Raw genomic sequence first — 11517 nt, 5'->3', positions numbered from 1 at the left:
TGTGCTCAGGTCTTCAAGAATTTGAAACTATTCATGAAAGACAAGGAGCAATCTCATGAACTCTTTGACAGACTACAGGTAAGGACAAGATGAGTGAGTGCATGATGTGCATGTGATTCTTCTACTGTCTAGGATGGGTAAAGATTTCTGCACCATCTACCAATGCTTCATTGCCCCAGTGTGATCCAGTCCCCCAATGCTCCAATGCTGCTGTCCCCCAGTCCCCCAGCACCCCAGTGCTTTTGAAAAGAAAATCGGATTACCACCTACAGTACCTTAGTACAGTATGGATCAATACTCGATACACTGTGCTTACACATACATGATTTTATATGTATTAATGTGTGTGTGTGTGTGTGTGTGTGGGTGTGTGTGTGTGTGTGTGTGTGTTCTGTGTTGCTTTTTCCTTATGTGCTATGCATGCAGACTACTTCTCTGAACTCACATTTATCAGAGTTGATGCCTGGACTAACTGCCAAGGTATGTTTCCTTCTCTTTTCTTAACCTTACTACCGGTAGCAAGAGTACATAGTACATAACTCCCCCAAGAGTGTGCAACTCGACTATGGGTGCTGTCCCGACAGAATTTCTAGTTGACGTCATTAATTTTTATGATGCAATGCGCATTGCACACGGACTATCAGACGAATCCGGAACCTGTGGTGGTCCAAAGCCCGTCTGATCCTGTACAAATTATTGCAAAGAAAAATGTGTGATGCGTTGACACCCGTACACATGTTGTAAATCACTGGTGCAAGGTGCATTGTATCGTAAATAATGACGTCAACTTGAAATTCTGTGGGGACAGCAGGGTATGCGGGAGTTGCACACTCTTGGGGGTTATGTACTCTTGCCGGTAGATATAACCGTGCAGGATTTTATTGTATTCATGGTTTGACGGACTGAAAAGGGGAAAAAGTCTGAAGAAATAAATTGGCTGTCACCACCAGGACTTGAACCAGGGACCTTCGCTTCAGGTCAGTGATACTCTAACCATTGAGTTATGGTGTAGCTGTCATCCCAGCAGAGACCGTTCAACATTTTCTTCAGACTTCAAAACTCGCTCTGCCTGTGACACTACACAGGCTGCTGGGACACACCCCTCACTCTGCCCACGCACTTCCAGCACAAACTAGTACCTACCAACTACAATCAGGCAGGTGGTACGCACACAGCCCTCATTGCACCCGCACTCTAGTACACACAAGCTGGTACGCTCCCTTACTTTGTGTATAACTGTTTGCGGTGCCACCTGTGTGCAGCTCAGAGCACAATCCTTACCACTGGCAGCTGCACACTCACCGTGGGAAATATTGAAACTTCTCAAAAAAGACAACACATCTTCCCATTAGTAATAAGTTGTGTGGTGTTGCTCCTGTTCATGACAAACTCATAAGAAGACCAATTGCAAGAATGTAGCTACGCTTGGGTCTTTTCCCGTGGAAATATTATGTACTCAATAGGTTATAGTGAGCAAGTGATTGGTTAGTGAAGACGTGTAATTGTTTTACGCTTTTACCTCTACTACTAGTACTAGTATAGTTTTCTCTGTTGCTTTGTTTGCTTTATGGTAGTGCACTTTCCCTTTTGAATACCTGTGTGCTTGTTTTGTAATATGTTGTGTGTTGTTATGTGTTGTCATGTGCTTACTCTCCTCTCTGAGTACCTGCTGTTGTGTGTGTTGTCTTGTAAATGCCGTTGCTTGTGCAGGTGTTCCGTACATACAATGCCTCATTCACGCTACAGGTATGTTGAACGACTTCCACCAGTCCATCTCTGTGAACAGCATAGTGCTGTGTACTGTGTATAATAGTGTGGAGATCCGTGTGCACCTAGGGCAGTAGGTGCTTGAGACATACTCTATTCAAGCAATGAGTTGCTTGGCTGCGTGTGCGAGTTCAGATGGGCACATTGGACACTGTGTGTGCAGAGGGTTTTTTTCCTCGGCTAGTTTTACTGCAAATGATTCTGGGAGAGATTGGTGGTAATCCTGATCTACTGATAAGCACAAATGAGCCAGCGCACGCGAAAATCGACCTTAGTGACACGCACTTCACGCTGAGAAAACGCACTTCAAACATTCTCTGTTTTCGTGTGATGTGCGATATATCAGGGAAAATGCTCTATCTAGACCCGTAACTCAAGTTTTACTCAAGATTTTTTCAAACGTTTTTTGCATTGAATTCTGCATAAATCCATCTGCCTTTATCCACTGTCATCTCAGTTTCTGAAAATATGTCACTAAGGGTGATTTTCGCGTGTGCTGGCTCAAATACAGAATGCAGTGTACAGACAATCAGCAGCACTATGGCCACTGTTGGTATTGTTGCCAGCGCATGTGTGTTATGGCAGGCCGGTGCTCAATCTAGTGATCTCCAAGCAGTCTATAAATATACCGTATTATCTCTATGACAAGCGCAGTCTCTTGTAGAAGCCCGGTCTCTATTATAAGCGCACTCCGAGAGGGCTTCGAAGATACAAGCGCAGTCTCCGATATCAGCACACGGTTCTATTGGAGAACTGTATGGATCATATCCATACATGTTTGACGTCACACCGTATCACATCACATACACACATGCTGTGGTGCAAGTCTGTGATCCCCAAGATAAAAGGTACAGACTCAGTGTACCAAGTACAAAACTACAGCCACAGAACCTGCTGGGAAACTCTGTGCTACTGGTATAATAGAAAATAGTTCAAAATACTAACCACTGCACGTATACATGTACCAGATACTCACTGTGGTTACTGTGTTTGTTTGTACGTGTGTGTGTGTGTGTCGGTGTGTGTGTGTGTGTGTGCGTGTGTGTGCGTGTGTGTGTGTGCATGTTCATGTGTGTGCGTGTGCATGTTCATGTGTGTGTGTCGGTGTGTGCCTTTTGTTCATGTGCATGTCTCGTCCTTCATCTATGTCAATAGGACCAGTTGAAGAAATTAACGAAAGGTGAGTAAGGAGAATCTTTGTTGAATTGTGTGCACTTGATAATTACGTTATAATTAGTCGTTGAAAGACCTGCATTTTGCATACCGGCATCCCGAGTCAAGCAAACGGTGTGCTGATATTGCCCGAGTCAAGCAAACGGTGTGCTGATATTGCCCCAGTCAAGCAAACGGTGTGCTGATATTGCCCGAGTCAAGCAAACGGTGTGCTGATATTGCCCCAGTCAAGCAAACGGTGTGCTGATATTGCCCCAGTCAAGCAAACGGTGTGCTGATATTGCAGCTTATGTGTATGTTGCTATGTGTACTTCAGCTACTGACAACACAGCAGCCAAGACTCTGTCCTACAATCGTGCAAATAGAGCTGTGGCCATTCTCTGTAACCATCAGGTAACTACACACCATGCTGCTGGCCACATGACATTGTACATGTACTGAGAACTGTTACTCTGTTATGTAGATCTACAGTGTGTGTGTGTGTGTGTGTGTGTGTGTGGGTGGGTGCTCGTGTGTGATCTGTGTTGTTGTTGCTGCTGCTGGTGGTAGTCTTGGTCCAATCATGGCCGTGGGCAAATTTCAGTATGGTTTTGGCTAAGGCAAGAGGATTAATACCGTGTAGGTTGTGATTAGGGGCAAGGCAAGGCTGACATTGTGTAGGCAAGGCTGACATTGTGTAGGCAAGGCTGACATTGTGTAGGCAAGGCTGACATTGTGTAGGCAAGGCTGACATTGTGTAGGCAAGGCTGACATTGTGTAGGCAAGGCTGACATTGTGTAGGCAAGGCTGACATTGTGTAGGCAAGGCTGACATTGTGTAGGCAAGGCTGACTAAGGCTGACATTGTGTTATGGCATGTTGTCTTGTCCATGTTGCAGCGCTCCGTTTCCAAAGGTCATGACCAGCAGATGGAAAACCTTCAGGGCAAGGTGAGCTCACCTAAGTGCATGTCCCCGTGTGTCCCCGTGCCCTGTCTTGTTTGTGATCGTTGCCAGGTGGTGGTGGTGGTGGTGGTGGTGGTGGTGGTGGTGGTGGTGGTGGTGGTGTTCATACTCCCAGCTTGACACCACATGTACATGTACAGTCCATTTCAAAACTATAGACGCGTAGGGTTTTTGAAATATTTCAAATTTGGCTGGACCTTTTTGAGAATAGTTTTCGGAATATTGCTCAGGACCGCTCCACAATTACTCCCATATAGTTTCTAAACGATTGGATAACAGACGCCCAATTTGGAAAAATTTATGCACAAAGTGATCACAGATTTTATGTGGTATAGATGCTGGCATAACGGTTTTTGCCTAGGTACGCGTCTATAGTTTTGAAATGGACTGTAGGCATCTGCATTGTAGTTACTGAAGTGAGTGCTGCAGTGATTACCGGTAACCCGTATTTATTAATTCTTATTTTATCGTATTCTGTGGACATCCTGCTGCTGCTGTCTGTGTGAGTCGGCTTTTAATAATGTATGCACTGTAGTATGCAATTGATTAGTGGTGCTGTCTCTAAGAGTGGCTTGGTCTACTATTGACCCTATGTGCTCAGATTGATGAGAAGAAAGAACTGATTGTTGCTGCTAAGAAGGAGTATCGGGCGGCCAAGAGAGAAAGGGGGTGAGTTCTCAATACCATGTAACACAAGTACATCATTTCTCTTCTTGTGTGCCGTATGACCACACCAAGTACATCATTTCTCTTGTGTACCGTATGACCACACTCTTGTGTGCCGTATGACCACACTCTTGTGTGCCGTATGACCACACTCTTGTGTGCCGTATGACCACACTCTTGTGTGCCGTATGACCACACCAAGTACATCATTTCTCTTGTGTACCGTATGACCACACTCTTGTGTGCCGTATGACCACACCAAGTACATCATTTCTCTTGTGTACCGTATGACCACACTCTTGTGTGCCGTATGACCACACTCTTGTGTGCCGTATGACCACACTCTTGTGTGCCGTATGACCACACTCTTGTGTGCCGTATGACCACACCAAGTACATCATTTCTCTTGTGTACCGTATGACCACACTCTTGTGTGCCGTGTGACCACACTCTTGTGTGCCGTATGACCACACTCTTGCGTGCCGTATGACCACACTCTTGTGTGCCGTATGACCACACTCTTGTGTGCCGTATGACCACACTCTTGTGTGCCGTATGACCACACTCTTGTGTGCCGTATGACCACACTCTTGTGTGCCGTATGACCACACTCTTGTGTGCCGTATGACCACACCAAGTACATCATTTCTCTTGTGTACCGTATGACCACACTCTTGTGTGCCGTGTGACCACACTCTTGTGTGCCGTATGACCACACTCTTGCGTGCCGTATGACCACACTCTTGTGTGCCGTATGACCACACTCTTGTGTGCCGTATGACCACACTCTTGTGTGCCGTATGACCACACTCTTGTGTGCCGTATGACCACACTCTTGTGTGCCGTATGACCACACTCTTGTGTGCCGTATGACCACACTCTTGTGTGCCGTATGACCACACTCTTGTGTGCCGTATGACCACACTCTTGTGTGCCGTATGACCACACTCTTGTGTGCCGTATGACCACACTCTTGTGTGCCGTATGACCACACTCTTGTGTGCCGTATGACCACACTCTTGTGTGCCGTATGACCACACTCTTGTGTGCCGTATGACCACACTCTTGTGTGCCGTATGACCACACTCTTGTGTGCCGTATGACCACACTTGTCCTTACTACAGTTGTGCTCGATGAAATCCCACCAAAAGCGCCCTCAACTTGCACGCCCATTGACGCCCTGGAAGTGGCACAAATGCAGCTGGATGTACACATGTACAAATACAATGATGTAATCGGAAGAGGTCCAGGGCGCCAGCTTTACACTTTGGGTCGGATTTCAGTGAGCGCAACTGTACATCCAGGGGATAGCGCTCGTTTTCGTTTTTCTGCTGTACAAGATAATTTCTGCGTTTTTGTTGTTGCATTTTCTGCCAGAACAACACGAGCTCCTGCGTATACAAACTATCGTGAAGGGGAAACGGAAAATTCAAGGCTTTCTGCCGATATTTGAGTGGAAAAGATATGCGGTGTAATATGACTTTTTAAGAAGAAAACAGACTATGCGTGTGGTTATCTCCACTTTCTGACATGCGGTGGGGGGGGGGGGGGTGAGCGAGCCGCGTTATGCGATTGTTTTTTCTTGCTTTGGTCACTGGCCATTTTTGATTGTCTTTCGAAAGAGAGCCATGGCGTGTGAGCAGTGCACGTTGTACTGTGACTCCGCCACTTGCTGACGGTCACTGTCACATCGCCGACACGACACGAATGACATCTGATGACCCAGGACACCCGCGATGTGTATGCCTCCTTCTGCTCTCGGCTGAACTCGATAGTGGAATCCATGGCTATTTGTCCTACGTTCATTGACGTGTGGGCTATGCTGCTGCTGCTGCTGCTGTTCTCGTGTGGTAGGGATATTGAGAAGGAGAAGGCAAAGAAGAAGCTAGCTCGCTTGGAAGACCAGCTTGAGAAACTGGAAGTGCGCCATACTGACAAGGTTAGTTAACTAACACCATGGTCACAGCGGTGGCAGTGTGCAGGTGTGCATGTGTGCAGGGGGGTCAGTGTGAATATGTGCTTGCTGTGTGAAAGGATGGCGTATTGTGAATGTGTGTTTGCTTGGATGCCTGTGTGAATGGTGGTAGTTGTCAGCTTCAATATACAGTTGGCAGTTGCGCTCGGTGAAATCTGACCCAAAGTGCATACATGTATCTGGTGCCCTCAACTTGCATGGTCCCTTGACACCCTGGAAGCGGTACAAATGCCACTGGATGTACGCATGTACAAATGCCACTGGATGTACGCATGTACAAATGCCACTGGATGTACGCATGTACAAATGCCACTGGATGTACGCATGTACAAATGCCACTGGATGTACGCATGTACAAATGCAGTCATGTACTGTAAACTGCCTAATGTTTGCAACGTATTAATGTTTGCCAATTTTGCGAGAAGAGCATAGCGGAAATATTACCCATTGTGAAATCAAACTTCAGCAGTGGGTGTATATGTGTGGCCTCAGTGCTCCGCGAACATTTGCCATCGTAAACTCGCTGGTTCTAAGAGATCACAAACATGTAGTGACACAAACATTGGGCGGTTTACAGTTATTGGAACTGGTTCACAGTGCCAGTTTTGCACTTTGGTCGGATTTCACAGACCGCGACTGCACAGGAGGGGGGATTGGACATGGTGGGTGCAGTGCAATGTGCCTGGGAAATTGGACATGGTGCAGTGGTCATTGGGCATATACAGAACTTCATGGTAGACAGTGCTCTTCCTTGTCAGCTGCACTACTCATATGTAACAAGTCATGGGGGGGGGGGGGAGGGGGGATGCTATGTTGTCAGTAGTAGTCGAGTGCACACTTCACCAACTGCTGTTGATAATCTATCCTGTTGGAATGTTTTCCTTGTCGTTCTTGCACGTGCAGGATGAGAACAAATCCATTGCTCTAGGCACGTCCAAGCTAAACTACCTTGATCCTCGTATCTCTGTTGCATGGTGAGTGTTGGTGATGACGATGATGTTATTAAGCGCTCCCTTGTGTGCCATTATCCAGTGAGATTCACAGATTGTCAGGGTTGCGCAAGAGCCGCTTGTAATTATCATGTGTATCTGTACGTGTGTGTTTGTGTGTGCGCGCGCGTGTGTGTGCACGTGTGTGTGTGTGCATGTGCGTGTGTGCATGTACGTGTGTTTGGACAACAGGTGCAAGAAATTTGAGGTGCCGCTCGAAAAGGTCTACAACAAAACACAACGCGAGAAGTTCATGTGGGCTATTGACATGGCTGATGAGACATTTGAGTTCTAATTCACAGGACGAAGGTGTGAATTGTTGACACACTATGCCTTGGTTGACACGCTATGCCTTGGTTGACACGCTATGCCTTGGTTGACACGCTATGCCTTGGTTGACACGCTATGCCTTGGTTAACACTCTATGCCGTGGTATTCTCCTCGGTTCTGTGACCATGACAATGTCAGTGAATGTGAACGCCTAGTTTCCGTTGCAGTGCTAATTCTTTGTCAATGTACACTGCTATATCCTCTGACTCCCATCAGAGTAAGGTGTGGAAAGGCTCGTTGCAGATGGTTTGTAGCGACTGGTCTCTCTCTCTCTCTCAGCTATGTTACCCTGTTCACGACTTGTGCTGCTCTGTTCTTATAACTCGACTGCATGTCTCTTTAGCTTGCCATGTAGACATCTTGTATAGACCTCTTTCTATGAGGTACCCCGTCCCGACTTAGACCTGTTTTGTACACGTCCTGATCTGTTTCGGTGAGGTACTAGTCGGTGTCTGTCCCCCATAGCAATCCCCTCTAGATGTACACATCGTCGCTGTCATTGTCAATCTTGTATACTTTCTGTACAGCTTTTCTAGAAGATGTCTATTTTTGCCATTTCTGTTACGTGTTTACAGACTCTTGATGCTGCTGCTGCTGATTATTATTGGTGCTGGTTTTCTTAGTGGCATGTTCTTGTTGGTGTTGCTGCTGCTGCTGTTGTTATTTTGTAGCTTTGCCAACTGCTGTAAATACTCCTAGCTGTATTTAGTGGCTGTAGCTGCGTGCTTTATGTTCTATGCGCCAAACAATCTGCCTACATTTGTACTTATATCTCTTTGTGTTGTACAAAACTTATCGCCTCTCCTCCAATGCTGTAATGGATACGGTTACCATTTTATCATACATGGAGATATGTAAATGCTCTACTGCTGCCATCGATCGCTTCACAACCGTAATGAGGCGTGTCTACTTTCAAGTGCCATCATGTAAGCTGCTCGTGTGTACTCTGCTCGTACCGCCATCCCATCGTCATTATTCTTACTGGTTGTCATGTGTTACCATGGTTACAGCCTGTTTTCTGTTAGCATCAACATGCACACAGCCGATATGTTTACCTTTGTTGGATGATAGTGTCTCTTGACGTTGCTCGGATAGCGAGTGCACCGCCACCGCCGTGGGCATGCATGCACTGCACTACTGCAGCTGCTGATGTACAGGGGCATGCATGCACTGGACTGCCGCTGCTCTACAGGTTCTACCATGTGTAATTTATTTCTTCACTGAATTCCGAGTCGTCTCTGGTACTTTTTGAAAACCCAACCACCTTGCGGTTTCTACATATTCTTTTTTCTTTTTCCTGCCACTGTTCTTCGTGCTGCTGGTGCGCTGCTGTTGCCATGGCAAAAGTCACCAAACTAACCCTGATTTCTAGAACATGGTCAAGCCGTACGCTGCCACTGCTGCCTACCACCACCATGGCTGCACAAGTCGTTGGAAAGGCTCTGCTCTGCTCTGCTCACACTCAGCTCAGTGTGTTTGGCACTGCTTCCACTAGGCTCTGGTGACCTCACATCGACTGTCTAACTGTTTTCGTATACAGCGTATAGTAGTGTGCGTTTCATGAAACTTTCTTTTATCTCCCAGACCACTGACTTGATCCATCATATAATAAAAAAGCAAGAATTGACTTTAGTAACTGACGAGTATTGCTGGCTTTGTGTTTGTGTGTTGGTGTGTTTGTGCGTGGATGTATGCGTGCGCGCGCACCTTCATTGTGGGGGTGGGGGTGGGGGGGGGGGGGAGGGGGGGGGGGGGCGATCAGGGTCTGTTTACATGGAGTTCATTTCATTCCAGCAAGAGTACATAAACCGGTTTATGTTCTCTTGATTCCAGGATTATTAGATAATGGAAACATGCAAACTTTATTAGACAATGGAAATATGCTAACTTTTCAGTCTTGAACCAGCCATCCACGCAATGCGGGTCACCTTCGAAAGCCCTGATTCTGACGGTGTTCTCCTAGCCGATGCATCCAATGGTTTTAGCAGCCTAAATCGTGAGGTCTGTCTCCAGAACATCCGCCACCTGTGCCCGTCACTTGCACCTCTCCTGAGCCACGAAGGGACGGCGCAAGGTGACCCCATTGCCATGGCAATGTACGCCATAGGTATAGTCCCGCTCATCAAGGCCGTCTCAACAGCAGGAGCAGTCCAGGCCTGGTTTGCGGACGATGCTGGGTCCGGAGGCAAGCTTGCACCTTTGCGGTCTTGGTGGAATAATTTGCTTCGCCTTGGCCCAAGGTTTGGCTACTACCCCAACGCAGTGAAGTCCGTACTCGTTGTGAAGCCCCAGCACTATGCTACAGCCTGTGAGATGTTTGCAGGTACCGGGGTCAAGATCAAGTCAGATGGAGTGAGGTATCTTGGAGCTGCTATTGGTTCACCTGAATTCGTCAACACTTACGTCACAGAGGTCAACTCCTGGGTCCTGGGTGGATCAAGTTAAAAGACTGAGGGTCATCGCCGTTACTCAGCCGCAATCGTCAAACGCAGCTCTTGTTCGTGGTCTGCACGGGAAATGGACATTTCTATGTCGAACCATGCCAGATATCGCACAGTACCTGGTGCCATTGGACGATTCCATCACCAACGAGTTCATCCCGGCTCTCCTACAGCGCGAAATGATCTCCTTGCCATGTCGTCATGGTGGTCTCGGCCTCACTGCCCCGTCCTCCATTGCCCCACAGTATGGGTCCTCCGTCAGCGTGTCCTATGCTATCATCCACCGCAGCCTGAGGCATGAGCCCAGGCTTGGCAATGCTGTTGCGCAGATCTATCAAGCCAAGAGTCGCATCATATCCATTGCCCGGGATGCCACCAGGGCTCGTGCCCTCGCTTTCTCTGTGTCTGTTGGGCCGGATCTTCAGCGATCCGTTGAGCTATCTTCTGAGAAAGGCTCATAAAACTTGCTGACCTGCCTACCTCTCCGCCGTCATCGCTTCACTCTCACCAAAGGCGAGTTTCGCGATGCCATCTGCCTACGCTATGGTTGTCTCTCACAACGGCTGGCAACGGTCCTGCAAGTGTGGAAGCACTTTCATTGTGCAACATGCTCTGTCGTTGTCGTGCCCCTTGGAGGATTTCCCACCATCAGGCACAACGAGGTCCGCGGCATTACCGCTAGGCTGCTCAAGCAAGTAGCCCAACTAGTGTCTATTGAACCTCATCTGCAACCCCTGTCAGGTGAGCACCTCCGGTATCTCGCAGCCATCGCGGATGACCAGGCTCGGCTTGACGTGGCAGCGAGTGACATTTGGGGAGGCCGATTCGAACGCACCTTTATTGATGTACAGGTGTCAGTTTAACCCTTATGCGTCTTTGAATTGGTCCAAACCACTTGCTGCCTGCTATGTCAAGCATGAGAAGGAGAAGAAGCAGGCGTACGAACACCGCATCCAGCATGTCAAGCATGCTTCTTTTGTCCGTGCGGTGTTCTCCACAAGCGGAGGAATGAGCAAATGTGCCTCTGCCCTGTATAACTATAAGCGCTTTGCTTGCCTACTCTCTGCCAAGTCCACTGAGCATTACAGCGCAGTCATCGCGCATATCGGCTGCCATCTGCATGATCTAAGCTTTGCCAGTTTGCTGAGATCCTGTATTATGTGTTTGTGTGGAGCAAGGAGCATGATCACTCCTGCAGCACCTGCTGCTGTTTCTGCTGAGCTAGTGGTTGTG

At 47.7% G+C, this 11517-nt stretch overlaps 1 protein-coding gene across 1 annotated transcript in view; it reads left to right on the top strand.

The window, feature by feature from the left end:
- LOC135817074 (DNA topoisomerase I, mitochondrial-like) overlaps positions 1-9483 on the top strand; it is a 30789-nt gene extending 21306 nt beyond the window's left edge. Inside the window, exons 32-41 of the mRNA XM_065330176.1 lie at positions 10-78; positions 427-480; positions 1711-1746; positions 2923-2947; positions 3257-3333; positions 3818-3868; positions 4485-4552; positions 6404-6488; positions 7428-7498; positions 7706-9483. Coding sequence (XP_065186248.1) covers positions 10-78; positions 427-480; positions 1711-1746; positions 2923-2947; positions 3257-3333; positions 3818-3868; positions 4485-4552; positions 6404-6488; positions 7428-7498; positions 7706-7808 — 639 coding nt within the window. The 3' untranslated portion in view covers positions 7809-9483. The remainder of the gene's footprint in view (positions 1-9; positions 79-426; positions 481-1710; positions 1747-2922; positions 2948-3256; positions 3334-3817; positions 3869-4484; positions 4553-6403; positions 6489-7427; positions 7499-7705) is intronic.
- The last annotated feature ends 2034 nt before the right edge of the window (positions 9484-11517 follow it).

Source organism: Sycon ciliatum, chromosome 5, assembly GCF_964019385.1.
Source record: "Sycon ciliatum chromosome 5, ocSycCili1.1, whole genome shotgun sequence".
In the NCBI taxonomy this organism is placed as follows: Eukaryota; Metazoa; Porifera; class Calcarea; order Leucosolenida; family Sycettidae; genus Sycon; species Sycon ciliatum.
The sequence above is the reverse complement of the archived record's forward strand: the minus strand, read 5'-3'. Positions and strand labels throughout refer to the sequence as shown.